Source organism: Delphinus delphis, chromosome 7, assembly GCF_949987515.2.
Source record: "Delphinus delphis chromosome 7, mDelDel1.2, whole genome shotgun sequence".
Lineage (NCBI taxonomy): Eukaryota > Metazoa > Chordata > Mammalia > Artiodactyla > Delphinidae > Delphinus > Delphinus delphis.
The window spans coordinates 28,119,917-28,142,003 of NC_082689.1; the positions used below are offsets into that span (position 1 = coordinate 28,119,917).

The window sequence follows — 22,087 nt, forward strand, 5'->3', positions numbered from 1 at the left end:
ATGAATCATTTAGATGGGAAACTGAAGCCTGCTCAGATAAAAAAGGTCTGTGAACTTCAGGTCGGGATCATACTCCTGTCCCAAATGTATGACCTTTTCTCCCCCTTCAGGGAGTGTGGGTGTATTTAAAAAACAAACTATTTTCATTCAGTCACCGTTTCCTAGCAACCAAAAAAAAAGCATCTATTTTCCGGATGCCTGTGAGCCCCAGCCCAGTGGATGCTCAAGCACGCCTCCAGAAGCACGGAGAGAACAGAAGCATTGGGATCACTCGGTTGGTGAGAGATTCTGAAAGGGGAATCTGTTAATAGAACACGGTCTGAAGGACCTGTACCATAGATGCCGGGGTGCAGAGCGGGGACCTGCAGGGAGTGTACAGATTTTCTTCAAGGCATGATATTCCTATAGAAAATGGGGGCTGTGACTTCTGGGGGGGTTGGTTTCTATGAAACAGCTAATGCATGAGGCAGCTGACATCTTTCCAGCAGCTCTTTTATATGTATTTCCAGCCAGAGTCTTGTTTTCATTAAAATTCTATAGACAGAAAAGAGGGGCAACTGGCTGAATTCAAATCTAAGCTGAACAGAGTCTGTGCAAATGGTCCTCTTTCAACCAGGCACAGAGACTCAATGCATGGAAGTCACTGAACTGGACAGCTGGCAGAAACCTCTTCAATCATTCAGTGCTTTTTTTTACAGAGGAGGAAACACGAAAACACAGAGAGGAAAATGAACTCGTCCAAGGTAGCCTCAACAGGGTCTCCTAACCTCCAGCCTAGTGGGAATGGAAGATGCTCATATTTTAAAAATCTTTATGAGAATTCCCTGGCGGTCCCGTGGTTAGGACTCTGTGCTTTCACTGCTGAGGGTGCGGGTTCATTCGCTGGTCAGGGAACTAAGATCCCGCAAGCCGTGTGGTATGGCCGGAAAAAAAAAAATCTTTGCATATTATGCCACATTGAGTGGTAAGGGGGAGGAAGAATGGGTCTAAGAGGAAGCTGTCCCAACAACCAAGAGACTCACATTTTATAATTGGTGTTTCTGAAATTCAAAAGACTGGTTCAGAATTACAAAACAAGAATAGGTTAGAGCAAACGCTAAATCTTTTGCTTTTTAAAAAGGAATCTTGGGCTTCCCTGGTGGCGCAGTGGTTGAGAGTCCGCCTGCCGATGCAGGGGACACGGGTTTGTGTCCCGGTCCAGGAAGATCCCACGTGCCGCGGAGCGGCTGGGCCCGTGAGCCATGGCCGCTGAGGCTGCGCGTCCGGAGCCTGTGCTCCACAACGGGAGAGGCCACAACAGTGAGAGGCCCGCGTACCGCAAAAAAAAAAAAAAGTCATCTAAGCTAAGGAAGTGCCACTCCCCCACCCCAGTCAAGGAACTGAGGTAGGACAGATGTTCTACCAACAAATGTTTTTTAAATTTTTGAGTTAGAAGAATGATAACACATGCCAGCCTTTATGGAGTTGTGGAATGTTAGGGTGAAAGGTGCTCTGGGTGCTGTTAACCAGGCTCTTCACATTTTAGATCACACCTGAGACTGGGGTGCAGAAGAGCCAGGAGGCTTGGCCACGGCCATGGCCACAGCAGTCAGTAGTGGAATGGACTCCACATTCTGGCGTCTGGCCTCCCCAGGTGCAGCACTCTTCCTTGTCTAGGCCACCAGGCAACCTTTCTGGCTTGCAGTGTCCTCTCCCAACTGATTCTCCCGTAGGGCACAACATTACTCTCTTTATAGTTAATCCATTCCTATGGAATGCTCTGACTTTATTCCCATTTTTACGTCCCATCCAAGGCTTTAGCAGATGCAGCCACAGCAAGAATGGTCCAAAATAATTAAACCAATTCGGTGAAGAATTTATTTAAATCAGTGGCATCCTGTTTCCTCTCCGATTATTGTTGGAGAGCTGAATCGAATAAAGTTTAATGTTTATATGTTACAATTAAAAAAAAAGTTTCTAGGGCTTCCCTGGTGGCACAGGGGTGGAGAGTCCGCCTGCTGATGCAGGGGACACGGGTTCGTGTCCCGGTCCGGGAAGATCCCACATGCCGCGGAGCAGCTGGGCCCGTGAGCCATGGCTGCTGAGCCTGCGCGTCCGGAGCCTGTGCTCCGCAACGGGAGAGGCCACAGCAGTGAGAGGCCCGCATACCGCAAAAAAAAAAAAAAAAAAAGAAAAGAGTTGCAATTCAAGTCTGAAGGCAGTCTGCTGGCAGAATTCCTTCTTGCTCAGGAAAGGTCAGCCTTTGTTCTTTTAAGGCCTTCAACTGATTGGATGAGGTCCACCCACATAATGGAGAGTAATCTGCTTTACTCAGAGTCTACTGATTTAAATGCTGATCTCATCCAGAAAACACCTTCACAAAAAGAATCAGAATAATGTTGGACCAAATATCTGGGCACAGTAGCCCAGCCAAGTTGACACATAAAATTAATTAACCATTACAACTTGCTTTAAATCTTTTTTAAGAAACAAAACATTGCAGGTAAAGTTGATATCCCGTTTATACCTCTCCCTGGGCACTCCATTCAATAGTGATGATTTCTAAAATTAAGTCCTTTTTGTGACTCCAGGCCCCCTTTGACCCCATCACCTGAACTTCAATTTCTGGTTCAATGTGGGGTTGAGAATTGAAGGTATGGCCTCACCTTTGCCATCACCACACGTTCTTACTGGGACCTGCTGGCCATAGCAAGTTGTACCTGGGTTCTATAGAAACCTCCATCATGAGCCAGGAACCAGGTAGGTTCACGGAGAGTCACTATGTTGAATGCACACAGAACTCAAACATAATCAGATCACAAGCCATCTTTGCTTGGATTTTTCTGTCTAGCTAGTCTCATCCACGATTACATGAGCTGTGTTTGTTGTATGGATACTTGCAAGGTTATGGCAAGAATAAGTAAATGATGAATATTGGAAAAGTGTGGAAGGAACAAGAGGTGTCAGATCAACTCAAGGTACAGTGCGCTGGCCTCCACACAGCTTTCTGACCTGGAACCTGCTGGATAAGAGGCCTGCACACTCTCGGATCCCTTCCAGAGCCTAGGACTCCATGACTGGTATTAGGAGTGATAGCATCCCTAACTCAAATTCTCTCTGATTTGCTGCTGTAGCTTCTAGGTTCAGAGAGGCTGGGTCTTTTCAAAGGAAAACAGGTGCAGTGTAGCTGCAGATACCTGCTCAGCTGGATAAGCCTTTAATCATGGAAAGAAGGCTACTAAAGAAGGAAATGAGAAAACTCCTGTAAGTCTGATTGAGAATAACTTACATTTACTGCACTGAGCATTTGGCGGGGTTTATGTCATAGATGGTCTGGATATTGGCAGTGGGGTAAAAACCTAAGGAAGAATCTGTTCCTGGGCTATAGGAGAAAGCCGGATGATCTGGCCTCTGTCTCCTGCCCAAGAGGCCTCACATGTGGTGCAAAGCAGGATGCTGAACCTCTTGGGAGGATGCTTCTGCCAGCAGCGTGCACATCCGAGGCATTCGCATTCTAGAGTCTAAGATCTGAGCCCACAGTCCCAGCCTGTGCTGGGCAGGGTATGCCTTTGAAAGGGCCCGACTGGTAAAAGATATAGGAGAGATTTCTGGAAAAATGTACCCAAGGGCCCAGCATTTAAATTGCAGACTCTGCTTCTTCTGTTGTCAGGCTTATTGATTAAATAATTTATCTCCATTTTCTGCCCTCTGAACTTTGTTTTAAACACATAAAGAAAACATTAAGTTTTCCCATGGAAATTTTTTTCCTCCTGTGGTAGCTTTTCTTTGACTTGGTACTTTGTTAAGAGGTTGGTGAAAATCACAGACCATATAAAAAGAGGAGAAAAAGGTTATTATGTTCTCTTTCATGATTATAGGCACAACAATAATACCCTTTTATTAGAGATCTTATCATAGTCTCCATTAAATGTCCTTTCTCTGTCTACTAAGATAATTATCTTTTAACAAGTTCTTTAAGAAATGCTGCAGTAGGGGCTTCCCTGGTGATGCAGTGGTTGAGAGTCTGCCTGCCGATGCAGGGGACACAGATTCGTGCCCTGGTCTGGGAGGATCCCACATGCCGCGGAACGGCTGGGCCCGTGAGCCATGGCCGCTGAGCCTGTGCGTCCGGAGCCTGTGCTCCACAACGGGAGAGGCCACAACAGTGAGAGGCCCGCGTACCGCAAAAAAAAAAAAAAAAAAAGAAATGCTGCAATAAACTATGTATGAATTCACACATGTTTACATGCATGTGCTTAGAGGTCAACATAATAAAGAACAAGCCATGATTAGGAATGCCAGTTCCTCTACATATCTCATCGAAAGAACTGTAATTTCAAAACTGAAATAAATATAATTTTTTATGTATATATAGTTTAATTTTACCCAAAGAATCTATTTAGGCTACTTTAAATAAAGTGTCTTGGAATTACAAAGCAAAATTTCAAGAACTTTTATCAATCTAGAATAGCTTAATGACTCAGAAGAAGGGCTTTTAGAACCCTAAAGCAAATTTATCCCCAGCATAGGAACTTGCCCAAAGTGTTTGGTAAAGACCTTGACAAACAGAACTGTCCTTATGTAACATTGTGAGATCGACCTTGGAGACCCCAGAGTCCTTTTTCCTATATCCATTCCCTCTTATTGACTTTCCCAGGGTAGTACTCCTTTCTATTCACCTCCCAGGGCACTTATTCTACCCTCCCCTTATTAAAAGTCCGTTAGGAAAGGATCTGATAAGGATACACTAAAGTGGAATCACTAATATGTTTTTACACATAACTCCTCCTAACGGTATTTGCATTCTAATGGGCAAAAAGCCTTCAGGCAAAAGAACACATCTGTATGGAATATCATATATCTGGAAGTTATCAACTTTGGACATCCTGCCTGAATTTAGCAAGGGCAGCAAGGGAATCTTTATTTTAAATAGTGGGTCTCAATCCTTTCGGTTTTGTAATATCTGTTCTGCCTTGGGGACTTATCATACTCCCTGCTTTCCTAGAAATTCGGTTCTATGTGAGTTTAATTTTACAATAAATGTGATTTGTTCATGATGGTTAGACACTTTAAACCTGCAAGGTAGCAGAATGTCTGTTTAAATCAAAATGAATATTAACTCAGCTACCAGAGCCATCGGTGACTTCGCTTGTATTTGGTGGAGGAGGGAGGGATGGGGAAGGAATGTTCTTCTGCGGACCGTGCTCCCATGTCTTTCCCGCTGGTTCAATCCTGCTCTCTTGCTTTTAAGGGGAGATTATATTGGCATCAGACTTCGGGAAAATGAATTTGACCCCAAAGGAAGAAGGCAACTCACCTTTCTAGATGATATGGTAAAGAAAGGCATGCTGCCACGAGTCACATCTGTGTCATACGTGTATTATGGGGACAGAACGGGGATCTAATATCTATCGCAAGCAAGGTTAATCTTGATCCCCCCAGAATGTCCTCTTCCTCATCTTCTCAACCTAGGATTCTCCATGTGGTCTCTTCAACTCATTAAACTGAAAGCAAGAAGAATGAGAAAATTAAAGTCATGAGACTTTTGCTCTTTATTTACTATTAGGAGAGAAAAGATTTAAAAGCAAAACGAGTACAAGATTAAATGTGACAGACATGATGTTAAAAGCTTGTTGACGAGATTAACTGTCGTGTAGTTCTCAAATATAATTTTTTACCATTTATGGAGAAAACCAAATAATTGAATAATCCTAAAATCCTTTTTTATTATATTATACATGTTGAAACTCAGATTCATACTATGTAATCAAAGTTCACTTCACATAAATTAAGGAAGCTATGTAAAGATCTAATCCAAAAGAGATTAGTAGACCCTCAGCTTTTTATGCTACCCATTTACTATTCTTGCACTAATGAGGAAGAAGAAATTACCTGTCCCTCCCCGCCCCCTCCCCTTCCCTGGCTGATTTCTCTGGAGCTGAATGAGCAGTTAAGGCTTGGTGTTCTAAACTACTTCTCTGTGCACATATTAAATGGAGAAATTAAATCAATTAGATAAGTGCTTCTCAAACTTTAATGAGGTCTTATTACAAGACCGTTTTGATTAAGGAGTTCAGGGGTGGGGCTGGAAATTTGCATTTCTAATGAACAAACAGGTGATGTCAGTGCTGCTGGTCCAGGCATCAATCTTTGTATTAGGTTTCAACAAGTGAGCATGGTCCTTCCTTCCTTCCTACCTTCCTTCTTTCTTTCCTCCTTTCTTTCTTTCTTTCCTCCTTTCTTTCTTTCCTCCTTTCTTTCCTTCCTTCCTTCCTTCGTTCGTTCCTTCCTTCCTCCTTTCTTTCTTTCCTTTCTTTCTTTCCTCCTTTCTTTCCTTCCTTCCTTCTTTTCTTTCTTTCTTTCTTTCTTTCTTTCTTTCTTTCTTTCTCTTTCTTTCCTCCCTCCCTTCCTTCCTTCCTTCCTTTTCACTTTGGTTCACTCCCTGAAAGAAATAATTACATTGTTATAATTACATTGTTTACACAATGTTAGAGTTACATAGAGCCTTGGAACCCATCTACAAACACAGAAACAAAACTGACCTTCCTTTTACTGGGGCTGGAGGTGGGGAGGAGAAAAGGAATGTTTTGATAGACAAATGGCAAAGATGCTTAGAAATTATCAGGAAAAGGTAGTGGGGAGGATAGGAATGAACATGGAATTGGTCCTCAGCTTTTTACTGCATTTAAGACTCTTAGAAAGTCACTTGGTCTACCTCCAGTTCTCTGCTTCCGCTGGACCCTCCTCCTGGGAGGTGCTTCTCCACCTGTAGACATTCTCCTCATTCCCCAAGCCCCAGCTCCACTGATGCCTCCTCTCTGAAGCCTCCCGGGATTCCCCCAGCTCCTCAGATGGACACACCACCTCCCCTGTGACCCTGGGCACTCAGTTCTGATGTTCCACAGAATTAGAAATTGTTCTCTGTGTCCCTCTTCCTCTATCTTCCCCTTTTTCTATTTTAAAATTCAAGGAAACTGTGGCCCAGAGAACAGCAGTTGCTCACCCAAGGATATGGTACCATGAGTTGTTGGCAATACCTAGATTTGAACCCAGATTCCCTGATTTCCAGTTTAGTATTCCATGAATCTATCATTTCTGGCTCGCGCGCGCGCGCGCGCGCGCGCACACACACACACACACACACACACACTGCTCTAGTGTGAGGTAAATGTAATGCCTGAAGAACACTAGTTATTTCTGCCTAAGCATCAGGTTACTGGACACAGCTGGTGATCCTCACCTTTGTGGACATGACAAACGAGTAGAATAGGCTTAGCAGTGCCATTGCCATTGTGCCTAGCACGTGCTTCGGCCAATGTCTCAGCCCATTCCTTTGCTGTCTGTGCTTCCTGCTTCCAGGCACACTATGACTTGGCCATCAATGTTGCTCTGCAGTGGCTGGATCACTCAGAAGACTTAACTTGGCTGGAGTGGGAGAAAGTGTAAGTTGAATAGTTTTTTTTCTTTTTCTTTTAACTGTGAGTAATGACAGAGGAAGTTCACCGCAAGGCACTCAGATTTGAAAATACTATGGGGTACGTATCCCCCTCCAACTAGAAACCTGAAGAAACCCTCACAGTTGTCGATTCCAGGAAGTCATATGCATGCTTACATATTTTGCATCTCTGTGAGCTGGTTTCTGTCAGATGCAGATCTTTCTTGCATAGAACGTTCTGCCTTAGAAATAAAACTGCTTTATTGTGTACATGCCTTGACTTTTTTTAAAAAAAGATCAGTTCTGTGGGTAAGGCTGCAATCTTTTCCTAAGAACTATTAAACGCAACTTCTTCAGCATTTAACCAGATGTGCACCTGAGCTGAGCGGCTTGAATCACCGCAGTTTGAATCCTTGCCGGGATTACGGGCATCTTCTCCCATGTGTGCCGAGCAGACCCACTCAGTTAGGAAGAACATGCAACTAATGAGGCCAGGATTGAATCGCGTGTCCTGGAGGCCAGCTGTTTCTTCTGCTCTGTGACTTTAGAACACACACCTGGTGCTGAATGGTTGTATCAGTATTTAGTTGTAATAAGCAGAAAATCCGGTTTAAACGGACTTAAGCAAAAAAATAAATAAATTTTAAAAAGGAGAGAGGGAGGAGAGATTTATTGCCTCTGTATCTGGAAAGTCCACGGCTAGGTCCTCGTTAGGCATGGCTTAATTCAAAACTCAAACCAGGTCATCAGGATCTACCTCTTGGCTATTTCCTCTGCATGGACGCTATTCCTAGTTTCGGCCCACTTTATCACAACATTCAGGCCAGGGGAGAATGGACTTTTTAAAAATCACAGAATTGTGTCTCAATGGCTCTGTTTGCTCTGACTTATCTGGGGGTGCTAGCTAATTTAGGCCACAGTGTGTTTTCCATCCTTGGAATCTAGGGGTGTCATCAGCTTCCCTGGAAGTTACAGGCTTACAGGGGGTTAAGGCAGTTACCCCCAAGCAAACTGCCACAAGAAGGGGAAAGGATATAGGTTGGTGAAACCACAATTTTCCACCATAGTGGCCAGTCCGCCAGGATTTGATAGCTGCGGAAATGTGGATAGATGAGGGCAAATTCGTCACCACTGTTGGATGATTCAAAATTCAAAGTGTACACTTTACTGATGATGGATTAATCATATCAATTTTGTGAATAGCAAAGCACACAGCCATTGGTAATTACTTATTACTTATTGTCACAACCTTAGCAGGTGTCAAACAAAACAAGAATAAACCCTCCATTCTTATTTATTCATATTCCCCCTTAGGAAAATGCCATTTCGGGGCAGACCCATATATCCAAACCACAGAGAACGAGAAGCAATGATTTTATCGTCTTATGCTGGAATCTTAATGGTAAGGAAAAGAACATTATTGGCATACATGGGGATTTTGTATCTACAATGTGCATTTTCATATTAATGAATATTTATTTTACTTTTTCAACCAATGTTTCTAAATATGTAGAATTTACTAATATTAAATTTTTATTTTTAAAGATTAATAAAAAGATTGACTTCTATATTGTATTGTGAAAACATTTATTTAAGGGGAAAAAATAACACATAGATAATTGGTATTAGGATACTCTGATTTATCCATTTGTTTAGAAGACATTTATTTGGTGCCCACGGTCTCCAGGCATGGTACTGGATATATGGGAGCTATAATAGCTTTGTTTTGTAATAACAGAAAAGCCATGGTATGATAATACATCTTTGTTATTGTCGTTGTTGTTTAACAGAACAGCATCCCAATTGAGGAAGTCTTTAAAATTTATGGGGCTGATTCTTCTACCAATTCTGGTGCTACCAAGGTAGGGACGACCTGAGACTATCAATATAAGGGATTTTTAGAGAGAATTTCTTTATTTTATGAATTCATAATGTTGCATTTCCAGGCATGAAATAACAGTTTTATATCATGATGGATAAAACCAGATGTAGCCATATCTTACTTGGGTAATAAATGTAAGATGCTTTCCTTAGGTAGAGGACTATATTCACAATACCAAATGCATTTTATGGAAGGCCAAATAGAGGCAGCCAATAGAGCACCAGGCTTAGAGTCTAGATTCTGCCTCTGTCTCTGACTAACAGAATTTCTCACTTAAACCTTTCATAATGTGGATCTGGTAAGTCCAAGCGCTCCTCTTGTATGATGTACTATAACTTCTAGCACTAGGACAAGATCTACAACATTCATTCTCATGAGAAATTATCTAGTTTACTGCTGCCACATTTCTCCTGCCCACAAGACTACTTGGAAGTCAGTCTAATAGAAGCACTAACGATCTGGGAGTCCAGAGACCCAGGGTGAGTTCTGACTGGGTCCCTTTCCTTCCTTGGGCTTCCGTATACTAATCTTAAAAAAACAAAAACAGAAACGGAGTATTCTGAATGATCTTTACAGTCAGTTCAGGTTTTGCTGTTTATGAATGTATGAACCTTTAGTAAACATTTAACATATGGGCTTCTATTTAGAGGTGAACTACCGATCCCTTTAGATACTTCTAGAAAAGGGAAGAAGAAAGGGCAGATGGGGTGGGGTTGGCAGGGATGCGTAGTGGGAGGGAGTCAGGGAGGGAAGCAGGGAGAACCCACACCCTCACATGAGGACTTCTACTCACACAGCTGCTTTCAATGCCCCCCACCAGGATTTGGAAGGGAGGCGAGGTCAGGGGCAGGGCTATGGCCACAGGAATTCCTGCATCCTTTGTTCTCTTACCTGCAGACCATACTGCAGACAGTGGGATCCTATAAAGTAAAAAGTCCACCAGGGCCAGCTTAGGAGTCGAGCATTTCCTCAGAAGTGTTGTAACTGAATCCAATGGCCCTCTCACCTTAATCCGTATGTAAGCTGGCCTGGTCCTGAGACTCAAGTTCCCTTGATTACAGAGGAAATCAGCACCTCCTCTCTGATCACTCTGGTTTCAACTCTATCCATTCATTCATTCACTCACTCATTCATTCAATATAGTTGTAGGTGCAGGGATACAAGGGTGGGTGAGTCAGAAAAGATGACTTTCTCATGGATCTCATATCTTGGAGCTGACGTTCTACCTTGGCTGAGGTATAAGCCACACCAGACTCAGTGCTCCTCAGAGACCCAAGCTGTTCTTGGCTTTTAAAGAAAGCCCAGCTCTTCTGTGTTCTTACAGAGACAAGCAAACCATGCTGCTTCATTCCTGTTCGTTTTTTCTGCAGCTTTCTCCCTTCCAGGCTGCCCTCTTCTCCCCTTTCCTCAAACCCTCCCCGCCAACACATACATATAAATATCTGAGCCCAAGCTCCTCTGCTTCAGACATTGTGTTTTCTCCCCCTTCATCTTCTGTGCCTGGGAGAGGTCTAGAGCAGGCCGTAGGCACCTCTGGTTGGTTGGTCTCAGCTCAAGTGGCCAGAGAGCAAATACAGAAAATCACATCCTGGAAGGAATGGCACTGTGAACCCCTCCAGTCTTAGCTGGGTTATCCATCAAGAAGGTTTGCAAACATGGGTGTCAGAGTAGCTCAGATGAGCCAGGTTCATTAAAGGGGCCAGAACAGGAGCGGGCTGGCCAGTCTCTATCCATCCATCTGGCCTTTCATTCATTCATTAAAGAGCCTTTATTCAGCACCTTCTCTGTTCTTCACAGTCTCTGTCTTCACAATCAGTTACCAATAACAAAAAGTCCAGATGTACAGGTAGACTACATAATGACCAGTTCTGCAGGGAAACAAATCGTACCCTCAGAGAGGGGGTGTTCTCGAACTGAAGTTCACATGCCTGATGCACAGTGAGACCAAATGACCGAAACGTCTAAGTTTGGAGCAGAGCAAAGTTTATTGCAGGGCTGAGCAAAGACAACGGGGCAGCGTAGGCTCAAAAGACCCGAGCTCCCTGATGGGTTTCAGGGAAGACGTTTTTATAGGCAAAATTTGGGGAGAGGGCTGCAGAGTATGTAACCCTCCTCTGATTGGTTGGTGATGAGGTAACTGGGTGGTGTTCTGGGAATCTCATTCATCAGCCTTCTGGTTCCAACCAGTCTGAGGTCCGTGTGCTTGTGCTCAGCCTGAAGTGACCTCCTCCACCAGGGTGGGAGCCTTAGTTCCCATAGAAGAACTCAGAGATACGTATCAGATTGCCATGCACATCCCCTGAAGAGGAACCAGGACCAGCCCCCATCTCTGCACTACTGCTCTCTCTCTGCGTTCAGTCACTCCCCTAATTGGTAACTGTTTGAATCTGCCCTTTGGAACTCAGGGAATGTCTGATGCTTTTTTCCTACAAACAAAAAATGGGGGACATGGAAAGGCTTTGGTGTCCAGGAGGGCTCCACAGGGTCCTGCTCGGTTTCAGTCCCCCCTTTTCTTTGATACTCCTCAATCTTGAGGGGAACAGGTGTTGGACAAGAAACAGAATAATGTTTTGGATAGAGAGGTTAATCATAACTCAGCAGAGGAACTTGGTTTTAGGGGGACTGGGTTTCAGGGGCTTTCCTTCAAAGACCTGAGTTTGTTTATTGTTACAGAATATGAGTGTCCTGTACTTGACAGGCCATTTGTGTAAGGGTTAAGCATGAGAATCCTAGAGCCAGGTAGCCTGGGTTCAAACCCCAGCTCTACCAGCTATCAGCAGATTAATCCTGGGCAAGGATTAATCTAAGCTCTATCAGCCTTGATTTCATTTGTAAAAACAGGGACCAGAAGATGAGTTTCTGTGGGAAATGAGGTGAGTTGTATCAGTAAAGTCCTTCGTGCTTGGCACATGGTAACCTCAAAATAATAGCTATGGTTAAGGTTCTGGTACCCAGGGGGAAGGGGGTGTATCTGATTTCCTCTATATTCCTCTAAATCAGGGCTTCTCAACATTTTGGGTCAGATTATTCTTTGTTGTGTGTGTAGGGGGTGGAGTCAGGGCTGTCCAGTGCATTGTGGGATGTTTAGCAGCATCCCTGGCCTCTACCCATTAGATGCCAATAGCTTCCCACTCCTGCCCCGTGATGTGCCAACTAAAAATGTCTTTCAACGTTGCCAAATGTCCACTAAGAGGCAAAATCACAGCTAATTAAGAACCATTTCTCTAAATATTCAAAAATTAAATAGCTCATCAAGCATCCATTGTATTATTAATACATTATAAACCTTGCCTATTTTAGATAGCAAGTTCTCACAAAGGGTATGAGATGATGTGAGATACAGACATAAGCATCTGAGGATCATCTACCCCTGTGGCCCTCACAAGCTCCTCACTGACTCAAGGATGCCAGCTCAGGCCTCTCTCTTGTGGCTACACGTCGGCTCTACTCAGGCACCCCCTCCACATCTTAAATTAGCAGGACCTCTTAATGGAAACGGAGCATTTCAAAGATTAAATTGTAAGAGCTATTTTAAAACAGTCCTTTGGGATTTAACATAACTTCAAAAAAATGGTTTTAACTAGGAGGTGTGGTTGTTCAAAAAAAAAAAAGTTATTGACAAAGGTTCCTCTCTAACTGCTGCGTGTATATGAATCGCTTTTGATTCCTTCGGATAAAATGTCTCCTAAGCAACAGCTAAAATCCTTCCCACACAAGAGCTTAAAGCGCTGTTGAATACTAATCAGATTATGTAGCATTTCTGGCCGCTGAAATTGGCCACTTTGGTACCACATGGGTACTGTGTGTGGGCTTGATGGCTTTCCTCAGGGCTATTTGCTGCCACCTAGTGACAGAAAGGCCTCCTGGACTCAGAATTGTTCAAGTCTGTTACGCTTCGCGTTCTACTCCCGATAAGGGAGCTGGTTTGGGCTGACAGGGAGCCATTTTTCTGCTGAGGAACATGGACCCATAGGGAAAAAAAATGTAACTAAGAACTTCACACAAGTGAGGGTAAAAGGAGCATAAGTGAAGTAAAAGGAGCATAAATCTTCCTTCAACAAATAAAGCAAACAATAAAAATATTCTTCAGCTCCCTTTGACAGAGAAAGAGGGGAAAAGGAAAGGGGGGCAGAGAGAGTGAAAACTGGTGTAACAGAGAGAGGAAAAAGACCAAGGCAGGTAACTAGAGAACATCAGAATCTCTTCTTTCCACACCCTAGTGTCTGACCATCCATCATTTCACTCTATCCAGACTTACATCCAAAGCAAACTCTTCAGAGGCCAACAGACTGGTGTCTAGTCCCAGCTCTGTCACTTGCTAGCTGTGTGGTACACTGAAGATCTCAGTAAGGAACTTTGAAGTAAAAAAAGAGCACATGATTAACTCTAGCTTTAGGATTTCAATGTCATCCTACTTGAAAAATAATTTTTCTTGTAAACCACGCAGGAAGCCATATTAATTGCTTGCATGAATCATCAGATTATCAGGAGTCACAGAACATGTGAGCTGGAAGTGACTTTAAACTCCTCGGGTTCTCTCTTCTCCAGTGGACAGGGAAAAGCCTGTCTTTTTTTTTTTTTTTTCTTTTTGGCCATGCCACGCGGCTTGTGGGATCTTAGTTCCCTGGAACCCAGGCCACAGCAGTGAAAGTGCCAAGTCCTAACCACTGGACCACCAGGGAATTCCACTGCAAAAGCCTGTCTTGAGTCTTCTAAGGGTAGAAAATGCATCAGGGATGCCATACGAGCTGGTTCTCTTTCTTACACGTGGCACGTATCACGCTGCAGGGCTGTTATCATAGCCACCCTTGCTCCACACAGATACAAAGCCTCCTTGTAATTACTTTCTGTGTTTTAGGGTCATCTTTCTGAATAGATTACGTGCTTCTTGAGGTCAGAAGCCACCATTCATGCTTATGTTTAATTCTTTACAATGCTGGATATGACACAAACTCTCAATAAATATGTTTGCCATTTGAATAAAAGGCTGAGGTCAAATCTAGACGTGCCCTGCTGAGGTGGCTATAAGCTGTCCTGTCTATAAAGACAGCACGACTTCATTTATTGTTTAATCCAAATTTTCTGTCCTTTCTGTGTGAGGTGGCAGTTGCCCAGTAACTTGCTAGCAGGTTCTCTGGTTTAGTTGATTAAACTTATCACAGTGTGTGGGTACCCTGATTGCCTAATAGTTTATTGGTTTTTTCTCCTCACTCAGCACTGGAAAGGCAGGAACCTTGTCTGTCTTACCAACCACAGCTCCTAAAACAGGGCCTGACCCACAGTAGTGCTCACTGGAAACTTGTTGAATGAATGAAAGGTTGAAGAGACAGACAGTCCTAACCTTGAGGAAGTTTCCGGTGCAATGCAGCAGACAGCGGGTTATAACTACTGCACACTGGGGGTGTTCTACGTGACGACGTGTTTTGAGTTCACAGAGGAGTGAGTCAATAATTTGGCCTTAGGATGGGATTGGGGGGTGGGGTGCCAGCGCCCGGGAGAGGAGGTGGGGAGACATCAGGGTCAGTTTCTCAGAAAAGGTGATGTATGAGCCACATCTTAAAGGAAAAGTAGGAGCCTCTAGGCAGAAGAGGAGGAAAAAGCTATTCCAGGTAAAGGGAACCATGTGAAGAGCATCATTGTGTGAAAGAACATTCTAGGCAAAGAACGGCAACAAAAGGCAGCGTGGGAAAGTGCATGACCCATGAAACATGATCCTCAACTGCTAGTAACGCGTCAGGACGGCGGGTTGGGGAAACAGGCCGAGCCCTGAAACAAGTGCTATAACCAGCAGCTGTGGACAGCACGAAGTGGGTGCAGCTTTTAAAAGTAGAACTGTTTTTTTTTTCAGGTTCCCAGAGCTCCACCCTTCCACCTCTCCTTGCACCCTTTTGCCATGTTAACAGCACCCAAAGCAGCAGAATATGCCCGCAAACAGAGTAAGCCTGTTTACTTCCATTGCTTACAAAAATTTAAGTAAAACTAGGAGATGTACTTATAAAGTAAGGTCAAAGTTGTTATGGTAACATCTTTCTGTCTGGTGGAATTTAAAAGAATCAGGAGCATTTATGACTTGATTTCCCTCCATCATTGAAATCAGGGAAGTCATTTCTCAGAAATTTTGGTGATGGAAGCAAAGCACCCTAGAAGGGAAGGATGTAAAACTGAGGTGGACTCATTTTAAAAAATGTTTTTTATACAGACATGATGACTACATGTGTCTCTAGGTGTCAAGTTAAGAAGGGGAGCAACGAATCAAAATGCCACCAGCAGCTCTACAAAGGAAGCAAATGTCACAGAATGGAAACCATAAAATAATTTATCTTTGGACACACAGCCAAAGAACAAAGTAGGTCTAAAAATGCAAACTGAACCCAACTGATACCAGGTGTTTGGGGAGTACTTTATTTATATTGTGCCTAAAAGTCTAGCCTTTGGGAGTTAGATACTCTGGGTTTGAAACTAAAGCCCACTGTATAATATACCAGCTGTATGACTTTGGGCAAGTTGCTTAACCTCTCCTCCTCTGCAAAATGGGAAGAATAATGGTACTTATCTCTTAAGGTCGTTGAAATGATTAACTGATATTATGCATGTTAAGAGATTAGAACAAAAAAAAAAAGAGGGCTTCCCTGGTGGCGCAGTGGTTGAGAATCTGCCTGCCGATGCAGGGGACACGGGTTCGTGTCCCGGTCCGGGAAGATCCCACATGCCGCGGAGCGGCTGGGCCCGTGAGCCATGGCCGCAGAGCCTGTGCGTCGGGAGCCTGTGCTCTGCAACGGGAGAGGCCACAACAGTGAGAGGCCCGCGTACAGCAAAAAAAAAAAAAAAAAAAAAGAGAGAGATGAGAACAGAGTAAATCCTAAATAAATATTGACCATTATTATCTTTATAGCATTTGAGAAATACTATCCACAGTTAATCAGCTATTATTCTGTTGATTCAAATAAGTGTGTTGAGGAGAGGATTTGTATTAATATCTGTGTCAAATGTTCCTATTCTCGGTTCCTTTCTCATTAATGAAAATTTTATCTTTGTCTGCTTTGCATCTCTGCTGCTTCTGCTCTGCCCATCTAATTCCTTTGACATTTATGCTTCAGAATTCAGAGAATGGTCAGAGATGGACAGGGCTGGAAAGTAAGGAGAAAGAAAGGAGGGTTCTTTGCCGTTCCAGCTCTGCGTTCTCAATTGCAATGTGCAAAGTGAAAAGGAAATTTTAAAAGTCAGAGAGACCAAAGCTGAGCAGGGAAAGAATCAGAAAAGTGGTACAGACTGGCTGGCTGGGATGTTTTAGGGTTTTCTTGAATGAGAGACTCTGGGTCAGCTGGAGGGTTGTAAGGTAGGAAAGGGAAAGGGGAATTTTGAAAACAGAACCACTGGGTTATGAATTGGGTTTGCTTCAAGAAACACAAGTGAAAACTGAAATTCCTTTTTATGTAGTTCAGTTGCTATACTATGCATTTTTAAAATGTGAATCTCTGAATAGACTGGGTCACACAGGGCTCAGGGTTTATTCAGATTTTCTGAGGCAAACTATTGACAGATTAGAAATGTAACCTTATCATAGCAAATGCTTTAAGAACTGCCTGAAATCTTTAGTCACATCAGGGCTTTAATACGTGTTATTCTAGTAACAAAAATCATGCTATTAGGAAATATTTATGATATTGAGTTTTCTTTTAAAGGTCTTTGTTATAATGAGATTTGAAGGTATAGCTTTTCTAGAACTATATCTTTGTTACTTAAGATCCTTTTGAGTAAGATGATGTTAATTTTTAAGATGTCAGTTTGGGGATAGCAAGCTTTAGAAAGTAAAACAGACAACAGAAAATCAAAAAACAGTAATAACTCCAGAAATAACATACACGTACATCCACACACATACACACATACACTGATAATCTACACCTTAAACTTAATCATGAAAAAATAGATCTCTGAGACAGGGGTTCATAGCCCCTTGAGGCTCATCTATGCACCTATGTACTGAAAATCTGGCTCTCAAGATTACTCATTGGTATGTTATTTTGAACGTATAATTTCATTCCTTGTATGTTTTTTTCCATAACCGTTGAAGACTGTTGGCTTCTTGATGGAAGCAGATCTTTTATTTCCTTATTATTTCCTACAGGTGTATAAAGTGCTTTGCAGGCAGTAATATTCAGTAATTATTACTGATTAGTGAATTGGCAGTAAGTGAATGGTCCTTAGGTGACTGCTTTCAAACCACTGTGCCCTACCCATACTGCCTGAGAGGCTCGTTTTAGGGACCAACCATTTCTATAGGCTAATCGATGCTTGTAAGCCCAGAAGTGTCAAAAGAATAAGTGCCCATTTTGCAGTAGGATCAGATCCTGACATGAATCCCTCTCATAAGGCCCCTTCTTGACAATCAAACAGCAGAAACCACATTCGTGAGGGTTTTTCATGCTTTATTATTTGTGTACTTTAGGCATCTCTTCCAACTCTTGGGTAATGTACTTAATAAAGTAGTTTTTCTTTTTCTTTTTTTTAAATTTTTATTGGGGTATAGTTGCTTTACAATGTTGTGTTAGTTTCTATTGTACAGCAAAGTGAATCAGCCATATGTATACATAGATCCCCTCTTTTTTTGGATTTCCTTCCCATTTAGGTCACCAAAGAGCACTAAATAGAGTTCCCTGAGCTACACAGCAGGTTCTCATTAACTATCTATTATATACATATTAGTATGTATATGTCAATTCCAATCTCCCAATTCATTCCATACCTCCTTTCCCCGCTTGGTGTCCACACGTTTGTTCTCTACATCTGTGTCTCTATTTCTGCCTTGCAAACCGGTTCATCTGTACCATTTTTCTAGATTCCACATATATTTGTTAATATACGATATTTGTTTCTCTTTTTCTGACTTACTTCACTCTGTATGACAGTCTCTAGATCCATCCACATCTCTACAAATGACCCAATTTCATTCCTTTTTATGGCTGAGTAACATGCCATTGTATATATGTACCACATCTTCTTTATCCATTCATCAATCTACGGACACTTAGGTTGCTTCCATGACCTGGCTATTGTAAATAGTGCTGCAATGAACATTGGGGTGCATGTGTCTTTTTGAATTATGGTTTTCTCCAGGTATATGCCCAGTAGTGGGATTGCTGGGTTATTTGGTAATTCTATTTTTAGTTTTTTTAAGGAACCTCCATACTGTTCTCCATAGTGGCTGTATCAATTTACATTCCTATCAACAGTGCAAGAGGGTTCCCTTTTCTTTGCACCCTCTCCAGCATTTATTGTTTGTAGATTTTTTGATGATGGCCATTCTGACCGGTGTGAGGTGATACCTCGTTGTAGTTTTGATTTGCATTTCTCTAATAATTAGTGATGTTGAGCAGCTTTTCATGTGCCTCTTGGCCATCTGTATGTCTTCTTTGGAGAAATGTCTATTTAGTTCTTCCGCCCATTTTTTGATCGGGTTGTAAAGTAGTTTTTCAACTATAATAGTAATACATGCTTACAGTAAAAATTCCAAAAGTACAAAATATAGATAATGAAAAGTAAAAGAATCCTCACTTTCCCATATCCTTGTCCTACTCCTCAGAAATAACAACTATTAATAATTTTCAATTCAAATATTTGCCATACATGTACATATACATATACGCACATCTATCTAGTTTGTTAGAAATAACAAATAAATTAAATAGTTTATTAAATGTATGAAAAATACACTTTCACAGTTTATTGTTTGAAGAAATTTTTCATTTATATGTTTAAGCTTCTTAGTCTTTTCTTTTGTGGCTTATGGATACTGTATCATGTCTTTTAGCTGATGAACATTTATTTTAACTGCAAGATATCAATGCCTTATTCAGAAATTTCGATTCCAGTCACTGAATTTCTTCAATAAGGGAAAAAGAGAAATTATTTTTTAAAAATCCAGGTATTCTAGAAAACAGTTTTCAAGATTTCTTTTGTACTGTATTGGTATTAGTAGCTCATTTATTAGTCAACATGGGTATGAGCAATGCCATATCCTTGGAAAGGCAGAAAAAGAGTGAAAGACAAATAAGAACAAGGGCAACAAATAGAAAACATTAACAAATAAGATAGATATTAATTCAACTATATCAATAATCATTTTGATCATCAAAGGTCTAAATGCACCAATTAAAAGACAGAACTCAAGAGCCACAAACTACTGTATCTGGACAGCACAGAGCATTCCCATCACTGCAGATGTGTTAAAGATGTATGTTAAAGAAAATATAGCAAATATGGCAAACTTTTTTTTAAATTGAAGTACAGCTGATTTACAATGTTGTGTTAGTTTTAGGTGTACAGCAAAGAGATTCAGTTATACATATATGTAGCAAACTCTTAACTGCAGAATCCAGGTGGTGGGCATATGTATCTTCATTGTACAATTCTTTCAACGTTTCTGTATGAAAATTTTCATAATACAATTATGAAGAAGAAAAAAAAGACAGAAATTGTCAGAGTGGATCAAAAAACAAGACTCAATTATATGGTGTCTATAAGGCACCCTCTTAACATAAAGACATATATAGATTAAAAGTAAATGGATGTAGGGAATTCCCTGGCAGTCCAGTGGTTAGGATTTGGTGCTTGGACTGAGGTGGCCTGGGTTCAATCCCTGGTCAGGGAACTAAGATCTTGTGAGCTGCACAGCACAGCAAAAAAAAAAAAAAAAAAAAGTAAATGGATGGAGAACAATAAATCACGCTAGAACTAATTTAAAAAAGAAAATTAGCTATATTAATTTCAGACAAAGCTGACTTAGAAGCAAGGAAAGTTATTAGGGATAAAGAAGGGCATTACATAATGATAAAGGGGTCAATTCTCCAAGAAGACATAACAATCCTTAACATGTGCGCATCGAACAACAGAACATCCAACTATGTGAGGTAAAAACTATTAGAATTGCAGAGAGAAATCAATGATTCCATTTTCATAGTTGGAGACTAACACTTCTCTATCAGAAATGGAAAGAGGGCAATATAAGTTTAAATTCAAAGCAATATATAAGAAATTCAAAATAGTATGGTGCAGGCACAATACACAACTGCTGAGGGGCAAAGAAATGATTTGCTTTGGTCATGGTTAGTGAAAAGAAGTATTATTTTTTTAATTTGGAAATAATTGCAAGCTTAGAGAAAAGTTGCAAAAATAGTACAAAGAGCTCTCATACATTTTACTCACATTTGCTAATTGTTACCATAACATTTTGCTTCATTATCTTTACCATTTTTCTCTGTCTGTCTCTGTCCCACTCTTTTATTCTCTTCTCTCTTTGTTTCTCTTTCTCTCAGTATATATTTTATTTTATTTATTTATTTATTTTTGCGGTACGCGGGCCTCTCACTGTTGTGGCCTCTCCCGTTGCAGAGCACAGGCTCCGGACGCGCAGGCTTAGTGGCCATGGCTCACGGGCCCAGCTGCTCCGCGGCATGTGGGATCTTCCAGGACCGGGACACGAACCCATGTTCCCTGCATTGGCAGGCCGACTCTCAACCACTGTGCCACCAGGGAAGCCCCTCAGCATATATTTTATACTGAGTATATAAAACTTTTTCTAAGCCATCTGAAGTTATATACACCATATCACTTTACTCCTATATACTTCAGAGTGTATTTCCTAAGAATAAAGTCACTCTCTTAAATAACTACAGGATGGTTATCAACTTCAGAAAATTTAACATTGATACTTTACCATATAGGTATCAATTTTGTCAATTGACCAATACTGTCCTTTTTTATATATTTTTCCCTGTGTGGGATCATATATTGTATTTAATTGAGAAATATAACTCAATTTCCAAATGTCTGAGAAAAATTCCATGGAAATTCTTCTGCACCCACTTTTATTTTAATTCATCTTTGTCAGTAATTTGGTATCTGATATTTGACCTTAACTCCCTATAGATTGAAAGCTAATATCTGTGTCCATGTTAAATTGATGTGCTTGATACAAAAATTATCTTTTTATTCTACAGGTCACTTAGAAACTTGGAATTGCACCATGGGAGTTCGTAATAAATTCTCTGGGAGAAGAAAAGTCTCTGCATCATCTTAAAATTGCAACTCTTGCTGGCATATTTTTCTTTGCAATTAGCTTTTGATACAAAGTGCATTGAAGTGTTTTTTCGGGTGTTGAGCTTTCTTAGAATCACATTGTTTGGCCGTATTGTGGTTAAAAAAACAAGTATGTATCTTATGCTGCTTCATTATGACTAGAAGATTGTTGGTTGGAGGATTTGGAGAATATATACTATTTCTGTGTCAGAGCAGACTGGCTTTGTAGGACATTTTACAAATGTTTAGCACTGAACATTTCAGAATGGTGGAGTAGGAGGCAATTTTCCAAAGTTTCAATTCAAATTAAATTAACCTGTCATCGATTGCCCTTACTGTGTTCTCACATGGAAATATTTAAACTCATTTCAATAAAGCCTTAAAAGAAAAACAGGTCCAGGCTTTCTTTCAGTAGAATATAAGGACTACTAGGAAATGAAAATGATCTGGTCTTTCAACACATTTCCAAAATTCTGATTAGGCACATAGTTGAGCTTATAAATACATGTAGTAACAATTTGACCAAATGAATGTAAGTATAAATTATACCACCTTATGGTTTTGATGTGTCACCTTTCTGCAGAACAGTTTTCTTTAACATGCGCCAAAACTGGTGTGTGATTTGTTGACTTTTGCTGAAAATGGTGTGTATTCCGATGTGGGGAGACCAATGCAGCCTTTCCCACACTGGTTCAATTACAGCTGTAACTGAA

General features: G+C 41.3%; 1 protein-coding gene and 1 long non-coding RNA gene across 6 annotated transcripts in view; one reads left to right on the plus strand and one right to left on the minus strand.

Annotated features, from left to right (window-relative positions):
- The first annotated feature begins 200 nt into the window (after window positions 1-200).
- Window positions 201-21,750, plus strand: C7H2orf80 (chromosome 7 C2orf80 homolog). 4 transcript variants are annotated; one of them, XM_060015569.1, is made up of 9 exons: window positions 201-274; window positions 3,114-3,243; window positions 5,231-5,312; window positions 7,339-7,421; window positions 8,729-8,816; window positions 9,205-9,276; window positions 15,145-15,232; window positions 15,496-15,642; window positions 21,296-21,750. In XM_060015569.1, the coding sequence occupies exons 2-8, from the start codon at window positions 3,203-3,205 to the stop codon at window positions 15,609-15,611; spliced, it is 570 nt and encodes a 189-aa protein (XP_059871552.1). In that variant the 5' UTR covers window positions 201-274; window positions 3,114-3,202; the 3' UTR covers window positions 15,612-15,642; window positions 21,296-21,750. The 4 variants fall into 4 exon arrangements, with proteins under 4 accessions (XP_059871552.1, XP_059871554.1, XP_059871555.1 ...); XM_060015571.1 differs by having other exon boundaries at window positions 15,521-15,642; XM_060015572.1 differs by having other exon boundaries at window positions 15,529-15,642.
- The window catches only part of LOC132428036 (uncharacterized), a 30,394-nt gene continuing 13,680 nt past the window's right edge, over window positions 5,374-22,087 (minus strand). The window contains exon 3 of one of the 2 annotated variants that reach the window (XR_009520058.1): window positions 5,374-5,483. This is a non-coding gene — a long non-coding RNA (uncharacterized lncRNA). Of the gene's footprint in view, window positions 5,484-17,714; window positions 19,720-22,087 lie in introns of those variants that run through there. The other variant, XR_009520059.1, reaches the window with a different exon arrangement.